The sequence below is a fragment of the Candoia aspera genome, chromosome 7, assembly GCF_035149785.1.
Source record: "Candoia aspera isolate rCanAsp1 chromosome 7, rCanAsp1.hap2, whole genome shotgun sequence".
Classification (NCBI taxonomy): domain Eukaryota; kingdom Metazoa; phylum Chordata; class Lepidosauria; order Squamata; family Boidae; genus Candoia; species Candoia aspera.
Window position 1 is genome coordinate 21,387,042 of NC_086159.1, and position 17,597 is coordinate 21,404,638.

The following is a 17,597-nucleotide window of genomic DNA, read 5'->3' on the forward strand; positions in this document are numbered from 1 at the left end:
GCACCTGGCAATGGTTCTCTGCTTTCCTTCCTGAGTCTATGGTTAGTTTTCATCCCTTACGGACACAATGCCATGCTGTGGGCTCAGTGCATCCTCAGTTAGCCTGCTGCCATCCAACTGTCCCATCACCAGTGCTGAAAAGTGATCAGTGTAAATCAGCTGTCCCATCACCAGTGCCATCCTTTCCTTTATATCAGATAATAAAACATCTCTGGCCAGAAACATCTCTCTCCAAATTTAGAACCAGAGATTTAGGAGCATATTCAGTTGATGAGTGGGGTAAGAACTAAAATGGTTGGATCTTGCTTCAAATATATAAAGCTTCATAGGAAACTTGGCAACCTGAATACAACCTGTAGGCTGTATTTGAAAGGATAAAAGAAATCAAATCAGCTTTTCAGAACCTTACCTCTAAATACACAAACATATTCAGTTTCAGATAATCTTCTTTCCACTTAAATTCTGATCATCTGGAAAGAAGCCATTGCAACAATATCCCATAATGCCCAGAAAATGGGGTTAGGGAGAAAATCTGGAGCAGCCACAACTGAAAGCCTCTGAAAACAGTGAAACTGCACACCAAATTAGAATTACACCAATAATTCTATTCTTGTCTTTTGTCTTGAGCATGTTATATTTGTCCTATAAAGTTCAGAGTTGATTGAAGCTAATGGAGACTCTATAATGATGTGTGATGATTGGCCATGATGTTATATTTGTCACAAGGCTGTCATGGAAAGGAGGACTCTCACAACCAGTTTACAGATAATCATCACAGGATTGCTGCAATCCAGTGACCAGGTAATCCACAAGCAAACATCAAGAGTAATAGACTAAGATGCATGCAAAGGGCACTTACATTCATTATCCTTGTTCTGAGTAAAATCAATCAGGCATCGTCAAGGTGCTGAAAACAGATGCTCATCTTCATTTATGAATCAAGGCATCAGCCCTTTGCAGGCATTTTATGTCTGTGTTGAGTTCATCCCTGTGTTGTTTCAGGTATTCTTCCACTCTGATGGAAAAGAAAGTACTGTTGCTCAGCCCCCTTCCCCCAAAAGAAATAATTTGTAATGATATTTCTTGAGTGGAAAGTTAGATTTTTGTTCTTATCTTAGTTACAAGGGGGCTAAGGAGTGTACTTAAGTGTCCTGTCTGCCATTGGAGAAAAATGTTTCCCTGGCTTCTCACATTTCTAATTACACTCTGCTGTGGATACCATCTGTCCAGCTAGTGATTGTTAATAACTCATTATCCCGAGTGGAAATTGGCATATTGTAAATGGAAGTGATGATGAAACAAGGTTTGTTTACAATAAGAACAGCCATTGCTACCATGGAAAAAGCCTGCCTGAGATGGTATTCAGTGGCTCTTGCTACATTTAACAGGACCTCCATTGATGATCTCAGTGACTTACCAAGTTTTAATGGTGAAAGTGATCTGAGAGGCATCCTGATCCAAAATTGCTTAGTTCTTTGTAAGTCATAAACCAAACTTTGAACTTGCCCTGGTAGCTAATTAGCAGTCAATGCAGTTGCTTAAAAAAAAAAAAGTGTGTGTGTGGGGGTAACATGTGCATGACCAGGCGCCCTGCTCAGTAATTTGGTCTCTGCATTCTGCACCAGCTGCAGCTCCTGGACCCAGCTCAAAGGGGAATCCCACACAGAGCATATTAATCTAAGTGTGAAGTTACCACTGCAGGAACAGCTATGACTAAGCTGTCCACATCCAGGAAAGGCTGCAGTTGATATACCAACCAAAGCTGGCAATTGGCACTCACACTCATGGGAGCTGTTCAGACTTCCAATGACAAATGTGATTTTAAAAGCCTCAAATTACATCCTGTTCTTTATAAAGGAGTGCAACCCCATTTACGTCAGCCCTATCAGGTAAATCAGACTAAGAAACAAATGCCGTATAGGTTTAAAACTCTTTTTATGAGGACGTCAATAGTAACAGGATCCTGCAAGTCTGAATGTGCTTCCCTCCTCCCTCACTTTATTTTCTTGTGAATTGGGGAGGAGCTTGTCTGAGACATTTTCTCAAGTTTGTTTCTCGGAATGGACTTAAGCCACCTTATCAGATCATGCTCTTGGTAACAGACCTTCCCATTGTTCTTCAAGACTATTCTTTATACCCTCTACAATCCAGAATAGCTAAACCTTCCTGTTTTTGAACTCAGAAACCAGCTACCCTTCATCTTGGCAGGATTTGGACACAGTTTATTGGCCTTCATTCATCTATCACTATACTAGACACTAGTTCAGGATATACAGAGCCTTTCCTAATTTAGATGTTAGGATGTACAGGTTGTTGAGTTTTTCCTACTAACAGATTAAGCTGCTATTATACCTAATTGTACACTCTGACATTATTGGTCCTTTTGCTCCAAGTCTTGGACAAGCAAGGTATGCAATGACCATCATTGATGATTTCTCAAGATACACATTTATCTACATCTTAAAACATAAAGATGAGGCATTTGAGAAATTTAAAAGTTTTGTGACATGGGCAAATGGGAAATTCCCTAGGCCTGTATCTGCACTCCAAAAAACAGGAAGAAGAATGATAGCTTTCTGTTAAACCAAAGGGGAGATAATGGTAAAGTAATGTGAATGGAAAGACACATAAAGTTGTCAGAGAAGATTGGTTATGCATCTTAATCTGTAGTATAAAAAGGGGAGTGTTGAGTTTTTCCTACTAACAGATTAAGCTGCTATTATACCTAATCATTTGGCCAGGTGAAGGGGTTGTATTTGATTGTCTCCTCTCACGTGCTTCATGCAAAATAGCCTGGGGGGAGGAAACCTGCCCGGACTTGTTTCTTACTTCCTTTTTTTTTTTTTCTCTCTGCCGGCAATGTAGGCGAGCAAGGCTTGCTCCAAAGGGAGCTAAGTCCTTTAAATATGTTTTGTTTTTGTTTTTGCTTTCTGTAAATAAATTATTTTTATAGAAATGCTTGGTGTGTGACTTTGTTGACCTCTCCTGGGCTAAAGGCTTTCCCAGCATCTGCCAACACAGATAACATCTGGATATTGGTGACACTAGACTCCCAAATTCTTGATGACCACTTGCAACATTTTCATATAGATGGTAAATAGCATTAGTGATAAAGCTTCATGGCACCCCACAGTTGTTAGGATATAGAGGCAAAGTCACATAATACAACTTTCTAAGACTGTTCCCAAAAGAAGGAACAGAACCCCAGTGTCCCCAATTCCCAGAGACAATACAAAAGAATCCTGTGGTTAACTGTATCAAAAGCTATTGAGAAAGTACACTCCTTTTCTTCCTGTTGAACATTGTCTATTAGAGCGACCATGGCTTATTCTGCCCCAGAACCAGCTTGAATCTAGACTGAAAAAGGTTCAGATAATTGATGGATTCCAAGAATGTGTGAAGCTGCACAGAAACCACCCTCTCAAGGACTTTGTCCCCAAACAGAGCATTTGTGACTGGACCCAGGGCGGGTTTCTTCAGGAGTGGGTGGACCATTGTCTCCTTTAGGCCAGGAGCATCCTTCCACCAGGAAAAATTCATTTATCACTTCTTGGATCCATCAGTCAATTCCCACTGGCAAATTCAAATAATCCAAAATGGGCAGGGGTCAAGAGAGCAAGTGGTATGCAGGGCAACTACAAGCATCTCCTCAAGGTCCCCAGGCTTCATATTAAAAGTTATAGTGCTGTCACTGTAATCCTTTTTCTTGTTTCTAATTTCCAATCCCAGTTGCTAAGGGAAGGTTCTGACAAATGGGATGCTTAAAGCATCAGCACCCTTTTTTCACCTATTTATTGAACAGTAAAGATGTGCCACCCTTGCACATGACTAGAAAAATGGAAAAACTTCTTTTGACTAATTTTTAAAGCATGCACAACCCTGGTCTTTGGTGTGCAGAAAATGATTGATCTCAAGATTTTATGACTAACGATCTCAGCTTGTTTCTGATTGTCAGCCCTTTGGAGGAGACCAGTTCAGGGAAGCAACTCCATGGGAAGACTAGGACTATACTTTATTGACATAGGCTATGATAACAGAGAGGGGGTGCGATGGCTCAGTGGTTAAGACGCTGGGCTTGTCGACTGGAAGGTTGCAAGTTCGGCGGTTCGAGACCTGAGCGCAGTGTGTCAGAGTGAGCTCCCGCACTCCCCCAGCTCTTGCCAACCTAGCAATTCGAAAGCATCCAAATGCGAGTAGATAAATAGGTACCACTTCAGTGGGATGGTAACAGTGTTCCACGACTGTCATTCTGGCCACATGACCACGGAAGTGTCTTTGGACAATGCTGGTTCTTCGGCTAAGAAACGGAGATGAACACCGCCCCCTAGAGTTGGACACGGCTGTGCGGGGGAAACCTTTATCTTTTTTACGATAACAGAATCTTGCACAGATCTTTGCTTATCTAACAGTTCTTGCTTATTTCTCTCAAGGTCAGCTTCCTGATTCTCTACACGGATTAGGATATTGAGAAAATCTTTAGCCAGTTAATGATAAGCTGTGAAGCAATTAAGATAATAAAGGATTCTAACAGCAAAACCTGTTTATATACCAAACGCTTGCCAGTCATTCCTGTGTCTTCTTTGTATTCTTGAGGTGCCAGGACAAAAAAAAAACCTTCTAAAAAGATTAATTTTAAGGAGCATTTTGTCATCTGATCATAGCCTTAAGGTAAATGAAATCTTTTCTCAGAAGCAATTTACAAGGTGTGAGGGGTGAATGTGTGTGTGAGAGAGAGGCCAAGATGATTTGAACAATTTATTTATTTTTGTTTGTGATTAAACCAAAGAAAAAGCAGTTGATTTTCAAGAGAGGTGGAGGGTGAGTGGAGGAAATAGGAAGATCTGACAGTGTTGTCAACCACACATTACATCTTTTACACCAAGTTGTGAATTTATGTTCTATACAGTATAATGTAATATTGGGGACAGAGAAGCAATGGGCAGCTTTAGATTTTGGTTTCAGACCTTGGCTGCAACTATTTCTCAGTTTCAGCATGCTGTTCGAATATGTGATACTACTATCACAATTGTGAGACAGTTTCAAATGAATTTTACCAACAAGTAAAATGTATATAAACCAAAAACAGACTTAGCATTTGTAAGAGTGATAAATTAAAGTTGAAATAGTTCATTCCTATGATGATAATTAATCCTGGTTCATGCCTTATTTACAATTCAAATTTCTTTGGACATACTTATTGAGAATTCCAGAGTTATGGTTTATTAAGTGAGGAATGACTGACTTAATTGTTATGTGAATCCAGACATGATATGTTTTGCCTTTTAATTTGCTTAGTTTTTTTTTAAATAGAAGAGCATCTAATCATGTGCCAGTGCACACCAGCAGAGTCAAATGGTGTATCTCGCTCATGGAGAATTTCAGTGAATTCATCAGCACCCAAAGAAATATGAGTGAAAGAAAATGTGTGGTTTAAACATTTGTTGTAAACCAAATCACTGGTTCTAGAGGCATCCTCAGAGGGGCAAGTGATGAAATGAATGTTGTGCCATCATGATATAAGCCCTGCCCTTTAGTATGTGTATTGTGACATCAGATACATGTATGGGAGGGGTGAAGCTTCCATCCTACTATCATTGTCTCATCATTTTGACAAAATGGTCAGATTCTGCAGATGCCTTTAACTGGTTGATAGTTTTTTTCTAAATGGACTGCAAAGGGAAATCAGCCTTTCTCCAACCTGGTACTCTCCAGAAGTGTTAGAACTAGAATTCCCAGAATTCCTAGCCAAGATAAGAGTCACCATCCCAACACATCTGGAGAATAGGCAGAGTTTTTATTATGCTTACCTCTGTCAACAATTTGGTGTCTGAAGCCCAAGGACAGGAAGTTCTATATCCCTCCTGGCTCTTAATTCTCAAGGAAGTGCTCACCAAAGAAAAAAACAGCAGAAACCTCAGAAGTTTCAGATTTCAGCATAATTAATGGGAGTCATTCTTCCGTTCTTTCTATTATGGTCTTGAAGGAGAATGGCGCAAAGACAGAGCCAGACCCAGAGTAGAATTTGTTCTGGAACTCCACCCTAATAGGAAAAGGATGAAATCATTTCTTTATCCCATTTTTCTCTGAAATAATAATAAAAGCAGTTTGCCATAAAAGAGGAAAAACAGTACAATAAAAATAGATTAAAATAGAATATCCTGCAATAGAAGAAACTTTGAAGTGACAGAACTAAAAAAAAAATATTAAAAGGCTACAGTTTCCAACTTCTCCATTGCTGGTGGGACCACTAAGAAAGGCACCTGGGATGGTGTTGTTACTATGGGATTGTTTCAGGATAGTTTTTCCCAACTTTGCACCCTCCAGACATGTTAGACTACAACTCCCATCATACTCATCCAACATGGCTCTAGGCTCGGGCACTATCAATGTTTCACAACAAATTACCCGTAACATCATGCATATTTATATGCACGTTTCAATTATTCTTAGAGCAGTGCACTGCAAACATTAGAGGATGTGCACATACCACGTTACTGTGATTTGGTTTATTGGCTGGTTCGGAAGGAAACAGCTAAGCATTAAAGCTCTTGTACATTCCTACTTACCAGTGAAGCCTGAGTGCATGCAGAAAGGCAGAAAGACCTTCCATGATGAGTAGAATCGCTATCGTCAGAGCAGCAAACACAGCAAAGAGGATGAAAATCCCAATGAGCCCTACCCAGCCACTCATCTGAAAGCCTTTCGAAAACAGCAAGGTCCAAAGAACCTCTGACAGCTCTGAAGAACAAAGGAGGAGAAACACACTTGTATATCCCCCTGCATCCCAGAAGAATTTACTACTAAGCTGAATTCCAAGAAGCTCCAAGAATTATACATGGACATACCTGTATAGTCATTGGGAACAGAGTTGGCTCAAGGGAGACTTTTTAGTAGGTGCCAAGGGACAGGTTTAAGACACTCATTTCAGACCCACCCCACCCCATTTTCCCCAAAAGAATCAGGCTGATTTGGGAGTGGATGGATAGATATTTCAGTCTTAAAATCCTCAACCCCTGCAAAGAAGAATCCAAAATTTCAGTTCTATGCACTCTGGGACATCTTGGCCTTGCCCTCTCTGACCTGCAGACCAAGTATGGCTGCTGGCTGGAAAACATTGCCAGAAATGCTTCTCCCAACTACGTGCCCACAGCGGAGGGTTAAAAAATTCAAGACAGCATCTGTGACACTGAGATCAAAGCCTGAATGGCATGGTCACAGAGACCATCTTATCTTTTTTAATCCGTCCTGTGGGTGACCCTGCACCACCACCCCTCCCCATCCCAGTAAAAGGTTAGAATGCTCTGGAAGAAGCACAGGTCTTACTGTAGAAGCTGTTAGATAACTATCAGCAAGGAAAGAATTCCTATAACTAGGAACCTTAGTAAAAATGTTAAGAAGCAAAGTGCACAAATATCACTGAAAAAAAATTGCCAGAATTGTAACAGAGCTCAAGATAATCCAACTTTGTCCTAATCTGCAAACATTAACTGGGCTAAACATTTTGCAGTTTTAATTTACATTGCTTAGTGCCTTGCAGCTGCTCCCTCACTTCCTGGAACTGATGCAAGTTTTCTTTGGCATTGTGCCAAAGCTGGATTGCTTTCCTACAACTGCAACACCAACATGTAGTTTTCAGAGGCAATGTTACAACAATTTTCTTTACTCCTGGCTGTAGAAGGAGCATGTAACTGATATCTGGAAGGAATCAGCAAGTTATAAAAACATAACTAAAATTTCTGGTTGAAAAGGTTACAATCCTGATTTGCTCCTTAAAGGAGATTATTCAGAACCTTTTCTAACCTGGTGCTGTCCAACTTCCATCATGACCATCTAGCATAACCAATGTCCATGTCTGGGGAACTGCAATGCAAAGCATCAGTGGGCACAATATTAGTGAAGGCTGTTCTGAGTGGATACCAAATATGGATGTATTTAACTGATGGCACAACCCAACTCTTTCTCATAGACAAGAGCATCAGAAGCTGAAAACTCACGTGCATGAGCCAGGCTAAGTGCCCAAAGCCGGAGATAGGAAGCTGTATTGGAAATGCACCCCAAGCAATATTCAATGGTGTGGATCGCCTGGTGCACACAGATATCTCCAAAGTTGAACTGCAATAAATTTTATAGGAGGAAAAAAAGGTTGAATATTCCTATAATATTTCCTATTCTTAGAGTAATTGTATTGAAATAAGTAGAACTTGATTTAACCATTTTTCATTAAATCCTATAAATTTCACTCAGTTTATTCTAAACATCACTAAATCTAGAAACTGTAAATGGGTTCCATGGGCCCCAAAAAGTTTTAAGCATTTTCCCCTTTCCCCTCACATACACACTACCAGTACTACCTTAAATTGCACTAAATTTGTTGATTTTAATAGGATTGGCCACTTAACCCATTGTCTAATCCAGTGTTTTTCAACCTTGGCAACTTGAAGATGTGTGGACTTCAACTCCCAGAATTCCATGCTGGCTTGACATCTTCATCTTGTCAAGGTTGAGAAGCACTGGTCTAATCCAACGTATATGCATGATCTAACATATGTCAAATTCTGGAACAGTGAAGTCCATTTTCCACTCTAGTTGCACATTAAAAAAATGTCAATATTCCAATTTCAAGAAGGAAAGACAGGGTTCAGCTTCCTTAGCTTTTCTGGAAGCCCTTTTGTATCTTGTTTTCATGAGGGATCTTTCCATCTTCCTCTCACATGAGATTAGGTCCCAAAACAATAAATTTTTGATCTTTGAGATTCTCTTTTCCAATAATATTATATCCCTTACCAAGTATTCAGTAAATACAGTTATTGCAGGCCTGGACAACCTGTGCTACTGAACTTTAATATCAAGCAGCTCCAATCCATGTGGCTAATAATGAGTAATTCTGAAAATGGCTGTTGAGGAAGATTTGAGGGCCACAGGACTCTGTTGTTATTCTAGTTCCAGGCCAACTATGACGTATTATGAACTGTAGGTAGATTTATTTCTCATTTTATCAGCATTGTGATAGCATCTTTAGAAACCATTTGACAGAAATAGTTTTAGTGGAAACATTAAGGGAACTTCATTTTCTTTTTGTCTATTAAAAAAAAATGATCTGATGGCCAAACACTCAACTAAGGTCTAGAAGTGACAAAGAATCTGTCAAAGAGTTCTTTTTAATAAAGCATGTACCATTTTTCCAGCAAAGATACTACTGGAAAAGTCTGGTTACATTAATCATCTTGACTTTATCTTGCATATTTTATTTTTGTTTATGAACAGATATTCATAAAAAAGAAAAGAGGTACCTCAGTACCAAGAGACTTAAAATTTATATTTCAAACTGATAGTTGGATTTTTTTTCCTGCTAATACTGCACCATTTAGGAAATATTTTAATGATAACTGGTTTATAAATATTTTTAAATTATTCACAAAATAATAGGCACACAAAGTGATGGAGAAACGACGAGTCATTCCACTGTCCCTTTCTTTAGGTATTCTAATTCCTGTATCTTACTTCTTCATGGTCATGTCCTCCATGGCCACCACCACTATCAACTTCTTGGTTTGTTTTCTCAGAGTGGTTAGAGTCCATGATCTGTACTTCAATATCACCAGTAGGACTTTCTGACAGACCTGATGAAACCAGCTTAAGAGAAACCAACAGAGAATGATCATCAGCATCCTATAATAATCCTTTGGGTTACCATATTCTTCCCAATACTTGCACAAAGCAGGGAATGGAGCTCCATGATAAGGTCCATACTTTGTATACAGGAAATCTCAAGTTAAATCCTTAATATTTCCAGCCAGGTGTAGGGGAAAAAAAACCCCTTCCTGGAATCTTGGGAGAGGTGCTGCCAGCCAATGAAAACAGAATTGGGGTTATGTTCTGACTTGGTATAAGATACCTTCCTATAATTCATATGACAAGGTATTGATCACAAAAATAATCAGTATGACTTATAGCAGGGATCTAGCCTTTCTGGGGGACGCGGTGGCGCTGCGGGTTAAACCGCTGAGCTGTCGATCGGAAGGTCGGCGGTTCGAAACCGCGCGGCGGGGTGAGCTCCCGTTGCTCGTCCCAGCTTCTGCACACCAAGCAGTTCGAAAACATGCAAATGTGAGTAGATTAATTGGTACCGCTTCGGCGGGAAGGTAACGGCGTTCCGTGAGTCATGCTGGCCACATGACCCGGAAGTGTCCTATGGACAACGCCGGCTCCAAGGCTTTGAAACGGAGATGAGCACCGCCCCCTAGAGTCGGACACGACTGGACTTTACGTCAAGGGAAACCTTTACCTTTACCTTAGCCTTTCTGGGAAGAGATAATATGTATTCTAGCCCAGCAGTTCTCAACCTTTTTGGCACCAGGGAATGGTTTCATGGAAGACAATTTGTCCACAGACTGGAGGGGGTGGGGGGAATGGTTTTGGGATGATTCAAGTGCTTCCTCTTTTTCCTGACCTTTTACTCTTTTTTCTTTGTGCCATTTGGAGATAGCAGCCAATGGGCTTGCTTTCTCTGACAGGAGGCGGAGCTCAGGCAGTAATGCGAGCGATGGGGAGCGGCTATAAATACAGATGAAGCTTCGCTCGCTCGCTCACTGCTTACCTCCTGCTGTGCGGCCCAGTTCCTAACAGGCCATGGACCGGTACTGGTCTGCAGCCCGGGGGTTGGGGACCCCTGTTCTAGCCAACTGTGATCACAACCTTCTGTACCATTGCTGTGGGCTGGTTCAGATACAATGCTAAGTTGTGGTTCATTCTAACTGGAGTTTAAACTTTATACCATAATTTATGATTCAAACTTATAACCAAGCCATGGTCTGTGCAGTTTCCCTCTTCTCTTCCAGTGCTACCAACAGAGCCTTTGAAAAATGGAACAAAATCACATATTGGTTCAGATACAACATTAAAAAATATGCCCAAACTCTTTTTGTTTGCAAACTGGCTTTAAGTTCCACATGTCAGATCCTGATTTGCAGTTATTCACAAGGCATACTAAATGGTATTTGTTTGGAGATTATGACCTTGACTTGATACAACAGATCCAGGCTTAGCATTGAATACTATATTATGCTGAGCCTTCCCAGGTTTACCTCTCTCTATTGAAAAAAGAGATGTTTTCCTAAGAGGAAGAAAGATTTCAAATTGACAGACTAGAGCAGGTTCAGCATAGGGTGAAAAGGTGCTACAAGGACTTGAGGATGGTCTGAAGGAGCTTGAAGTATTTGGTATAGAAAAAAAAAGACATGACATGAACGTTCAGGTACATAAAAGGGTACCTTAGGGAACATGGTCAGGAACTAGTTTGTGTTGCCACAGAAACTAGGCCCAGAAATATTGCATACATATTGCAGTTACCTAGATTTCATTTAAATATAAGGACAAATCTTCCTGATGGTAAGATCTGTACCACAGTGGAACAGTCTACCTACAGAGGCTATAGATTCTCCATCTCTGAAGGTTTTTAAGAAGAGGCTGTATTTCCATCTCTCATGGATTGCTTGACTGGTGTTCCCAGATGCTGCAGATGGTTGGGCTAGATGGTCCTTTGGATGCCTTCCCACTCTAAAATCCTATGTTTCTATGACATTTTGCCCCAGTCTTCTGTCTTTATGCATGTACCAATTCACTGGCAGAAGAGACCTTTGTCCTTACCCTGCTCTGAGCTTTCTGATGCTTGGCTCGAAGAATAAAAGGCTGAATTAGGAACATCCAAGGTATGGCAATCAAGGCGAAAATAACAAGGAAGGTTTGAACTTCTTGCTAGGAAAAAAAAAATGACAACAGATGCCATCATACAACACAGTAAGCCAAATAAACCCAACTACTGTAATCAACAAACCATGTCTGAAGAAATAATGGCTTAGCACAACATGTGACACTTGTAAGCTTTCCACATCAAATGCTTGCAAGACTCTAGCCTTCTTTCACACCTTTTAATAGCTACATGAAAGTTTTGGTTTCCCTATGATCACAGCATACATCTATGAGAAAACCAAAATGATCTGGGTATAACTAAGTGCATGGGTGTTTCTTACTGAAGTGTGTTTTCATCTGCAGAAAACTGTAATGATCAGATGGAGGACCCTTGCCCTCAACAATGTGGCTGGAGTATTTAAAGCTTGGCCTCATACCATATTTTCATGCTCTACACAATCTCTAAGTTGCAGTAAGCTGTTCTTATATCATTGTTTGTTGAACAAGCTTCAGAGACAGAAAAAAGACATTACAGTAGGATTACCACAACTGGGGAGCAAAAATCTGGACCGTCATTAGATGGCAGCAGAAAAAAAGATACAGAACACTTTGCTGCCATCTAGTGGCTGTCTGGAAGCCTAGATAGGCTATCCTAAATTATGGCTTTTGCAATGTGGCCAACTCCTGTAGATACTTGTGGGTAATGGAGATCAACAAATGACCCAGGTTGCTCAGGATGAGAAAGGTTCCTCAAGTCAGTCTCTGCCTGCAAGAATAATTTAATCATCTATAAGAAATTACAGCATATATTTATATGGGGATGGGGCAGGGGGTGGAAGTGGTGTTCCACAAAAGTCAAGATACTGGTTGTGTGATTGAAGTCTTGCCTTTTTCATAATATGTTGTGCATTACACATAAAAAAGAGGCAGGGATTTGTTTATGCAGTTGTGGATGCCATCTTGATTTTTTGGACCCTTCCTGAGGATGCCACTGGGCCAAAGGAAATGATTTCCCTTCCAATTTGACATTCCAAGTGAACAGAAATGACAATGAGTTTGCTTCAAGAGAATGCAAGATGGCAAGACAAAGAGAACAAGCTGACTGCAGTCTTGCCCTTGAGTAAGTAAACAGCCCAATTTGTCATCTGCATTTCAAAATATGCACTGGGTGTCTTATTTTTTTCTCTCTCTCTACGCAGCACTAGTTCTATATCCTGGCCTAAATTATTATCATTCAGTTTGAGTGATGTCTTTAAGCCAGGCAACTTGATATTGTTCTCTGAATTTATACCCCCTGCTTATTCAAAATGTGCTAGATCTGAATCTCTGACTCATTTTTTACCAGCATAAGGAACAGTCCAAACCATCCGGCCTGAAAGGACTCTATGCCCAGCTTCCCAGTCTTGTAGCCACCTTACGTCCTGCTTAGCCAGCCATTTTGCTACTGATTCCAAAGCAAGCTAAATAATGTATATCTGAGTTTTTATGATAAATAATGTTTTGCTGAAGTGTTTTGTTGGGCATGGTTTCATGCAATCTGTGAACCCAGACTTTATATTTCTGGCTTAGTGCATTATATGAAGATGGACAAATTTTGGCCAGGTTCACACTACACCAAAATTAGATTTGTGTGGCTTATGGTTTAACATGTTATGTGAATCCAGCTAATTGCTCCACTTATTTCTTTAACCAATTTGTATGGATGCCCATCTTAACAAATAACTCTAAACTGCTAACAATTAATATAGATAAAAACACAGTATTTAAAATGACCATGGAACAGCAGCAGTTGAAAAATTGTCGAGTTACCTCACACCTACTTGACAACACAAAACAAAATATCCATGCTGGACTCTAGTATTCAACAAAGCAAGGCCCAGCATGGTGTGTTGTCCCACACAGTATATCTACACGTTAGGATTAGTATCTGTATCACTATTGTGATATATCTGCATTATATTTGAACCTGAATGTTTAGATGCAGCACTGCCCATTACATACTACCATAACACCAAATGACAGCACGTGGACAATAGCATCATCACACAAAAGCTGCCATTATGTGCTTGTGTCCTGACATCTGATGCAAGATGTAAGGCACAGCATTTGTGTGATAATGCCATCGCACGGATTTCCTTTGCCTCCCTCCCCCTGCAGAGGCTCATGCTGACATGAATAAAATCTGCCCTTTGTCTGAAGTTTCTAGTTTTGCTTGCTGTATGCTTGCACAGAAGATCTGATATGTTTTAAAGCAAGCTTTAGGCCGGAGATATGCTTTTTAAAAAACCATCTTATATCTTCCAAAAGGGTATTCTAAGAAACAGAAAAATGTCCAGGGAAATAACTATGCTAGACCCCTACCTCTTCAAGAAAAGTTTCCCGTTTTTTCAATTCTACTGTATTTTCCTTTAAAGATTATTTGGCCAGTATGACATATGTTCCCAACTTCTGCCTCACATGTCTGAGCTAATATTAAACATCTTGGCTAATAATTGCTAATAATTATTTAGGGGTACATATGAAAATTATTTTAGGACTCTGAAAATCATCCAGAGGAAGGGCATTAGACTATGCCCTCTCCACTTTTCATTAAAGTAGCTGTAATGAGTTGACTTCTTAAAGCAGCAGCACCTTTTGCATGGAGCCTGACAACAGACACAGTGCTTTAATCAGAAGCAGAGAAATGCAGTGCTGTATTCACTTAAATTCCAAAGAACTAATCCTAAGCATTTTTCTAACATGCACAGCCCTAATCTCTTTCTTGTAAAATCAGTGCAAGCACATATTCGATATAGGGGACAACCAGACTGGATCAGACATGGGAGAACTGAATGCAACCATACAGAACTGTAAGGTGAAGGAGGAGGAACGTTCATAAATCTGAATATTTTGGAACTTCAAAACGCAGGATGTATTCATGATATTTCTAAACTGAGATATTCTGTCATATTAACTATCATGCTCAGATTAATTTAACAAAAAGACAATACAGTCAATTTATTGTCTAGAGAAAAGTCACCACATGATAACCTTTCCCAGTAAATTGACTGAATCTCTTTGACTTTAAATCAGTTAACTTCACTATTTGCCACTAACACAATATATGGCTGAATCTCAGGGAAAACATGGATTAATAGAAACTACCATTTAAAAAAAAACGTTTTCTTCTCCATATGTTTAATCAATTTGCTCTGTGGTTTACTGAAATACGCTTCCTTAAGAAAAACAAGAGGTGATATCCAAAATCTATCCTCCTTCAAATAGCTGTGCTGAAATGAATAGGATTGAATCAAAACCAACATGCGCACCAAGTAGAAGCATTCTAACTATAGGGATGGATTTCATTCAGCATTCTTAGTTGAAGACAAAACATTCATACCTGATGCTCATATAGGGGAGGATTTGTTGGATCACCGTAACTAAACAGAAACATGTTGATAAAGTGGATGAGGATGCTTGGAGCATGCTGGGCATTATTCACATTATATTGGCACCACTTGAAAATAATCATGAAGATGAGGTAACCAAATAGGCAGATTATGAAGATCATCTCTGGAATGAACCGCAAGACAATGTCGGCAGTTTGCTTGAAATAACTGGACAGAAATGAACCAAGAGAAGCGAAGCATCAGTGGGGTGGTTATAGGCATCCGTTACATAGTGTGATGTCAAAAAACAGGTATCATAACATAAGCACACAAAGCCAAGCCTTTTGTACTTGTGCCCCAACTTCAGATCAACTACATACATCAGATGAAAAGACTGGGCATTACCCACCTTGGATGAATGGTTGATGAAATTGACAGAACTTGCTGAGATGGACAAACTGGCTTCTCTGATTAGAGAAAAGTCATTATTGACATTCATTAAGGACTGGAAACCCCTTACAGCCTTTTTGCATAAGGCAGAAAATGATTTTGTGACTTATCGTTTTGATGATTACAAAGAATGGGTTATAGAAAGAAGGGAATTATGATGAAATCTTGGAGAGAGAGGTTTGATTAGAATTGTATGTATAACTGCTGAGCGGATGATCGGAAGCCTTATTATTTATTTATTTATTTATTTATTTATTTCATGTTTTCTGTTCTTTTTTCTGTCTTCTGTTTCTCTTCTTTTCTTTTTCACATTTACTTCACTATGTATCTTTTTCTTTCTTTGAATTCATTTTTTATTATCCATGTAAAATATTTTAATATAAACTATTTTAAAAAAAAGACCAACTACATAAATCATGGGGTTGGCATTGTGACATTACAACCACATGCTTTCATCCCTTGCCGCCAGCCCCACAGGTACCAATAACACTGCTCAGAAGTCACTGTGGAAGGAAAAAGATTATGATGAACCTGTGGCCTTCCAGCAGTAAAGGGACTCCATCTCCCATCATCCCTGGCAGTATTGCAGCAGACAGAAATGCTGGTAGTTGTGGTCCTGCAATATCTGAAGGCATGAAGGTTTCCTACTCTGCAAAGATAGGCAAGTTTTGAACTACAAAGCCCACGAACCATTTGCCATTGGCATCCAGCTAGAGTTATCATGAGCATGGAAGTCTAATAAATCTGGAAGATATTCAGTTGCTACCTTTGGGTCACACAATTATCTGGAAGGAATGAGAAAAGCCAGATCATATTAATACATCTCAACACTTATTTTGGATTGATGATGACAGAAGAAATCAGCTTCCTCATGAAGAGATCATCTAGTGTGATCAAATCACAGGTCAATCCATGCCAGATGGCATAAAAGAAATAATAATCTCATCATAACAATTGGAATGAGAATGTAATCAAGATAGGGCAAACTAAATTCTCAAAGGTTTCTGAGCTAACTTTTTTTTACTAAGGATTTGGGACACAAAAGAGGCTTTATCTTCCATCCTTGGTTGCTGCTGAAAAATAAATTTTGATGAAAGGGAAGGTCAACCAAATCAAATCAAATCTTTATTATGGTCAAAATCCAGCATAAGGAGGGTGGGGTACAGTCAATTGAAAAGCATAGAAAATACATCAGAGTCTTAAAAATATGAAAACAAAAAGATATATATCTTTGAAGACCAAAGTGAAGGCCAAAGTGATCCCAGTGGTGGTCAGGGCACTTAGGGCTATGACTCCAAAGCTGGGAGAGCGGCTCCAACAGATCCCAGGAGCAACATCAGAGCTCTCTGTCCAGAAGAATGCAGTGCTAGGAACAGCCAAGATACTGCACAGAACCCTCAAGCTCCCAGGAAGACACATACCACCCATAGAGCTGAGAAGGGAATTTAAAACAAATACAAAAAACAGAAATCATATATATACCAAGAGTCTAAAAGAATCTAAAGGAGGGTAGGAGCATTAGATGGGTGTAGGTGAGCATAAAGGTTAGTATGTGGACGTCTAAGGAAAGCCAACCACTGTTGACATCTAGATGGATTGGGTTGGGAAGACTACAGTAGAGTATCATTATAAATACTTATTACACCTGTAAAGGCACTAACACTTACATATAGTTGAAGAGACTAAGGGTCACCCCAAAGACCATGTGTATGATCCCCATGATGACAGACATTTTCATTTTGTACGAGTTCAAGAAGGTCAGCTTATTATTTGCAATATTCCAGATCTGAAAGAAATAGATAAAGAAAGCAATGAATAAAACACAAGTGAAATGATAAACTGAAATGTTTGCTTTGTTTTTACAAGCGGGGAAGCACCGGGAGAAGGCAAGAAAGGTGACTGAAGATCACCTCTGTTAGGCTGAAGAACTGGAACCTAATTAACAGTGATCTGTATTGCTCAATAGTTGTAAGTTTATTAAAAAGAAAATATTAACTCTTAGATTAGATTCCTGGATTATTGTAACAACACAGATGCCCCTGCTTCTGTTCTGGTGAAGCACCATTTTATTCAAAATCAAACAGTAAGGCT

The 17,597-nt window shown here is 39.6% G+C and overlaps 1 protein-coding gene across 1 annotated transcript in view; it reads right to left on the reverse strand.

The window, feature by feature from the left end:
• Window positions 1-5,333: 5,333 nt before the first annotated feature.
• The window catches only part of ATP6V0A4 (ATPase H+ transporting V0 subunit a4), a 37,963-nt gene continuing 25,699 nt past the window's right edge, over window positions 5,334-17,597 (reverse strand). Inside the window, exons 14-20 of the mRNA XM_063309309.1 lie at window positions 17,174-17,292; window positions 15,068-15,284; window positions 11,647-11,754; window positions 9,502-9,633; window positions 7,995-8,112; window positions 6,567-6,738; window positions 5,334-6,040 (exon numbers count right to left, since the gene is read on the reverse strand). Coding sequence (XP_063165379.1) covers window positions 5,950-6,040; window positions 6,567-6,738; window positions 7,995-8,112; window positions 9,502-9,633; window positions 11,647-11,754; window positions 15,068-15,284; window positions 17,174-17,292 — 957 coding nt within the window. The 3' untranslated portion in view covers window positions 5,334-5,949. The remainder of the gene's footprint in view (window positions 6,041-6,566; window positions 6,739-7,994; window positions 8,113-9,501; window positions 9,634-11,646; window positions 11,755-15,067; window positions 15,285-17,173; window positions 17,293-17,597) is intronic.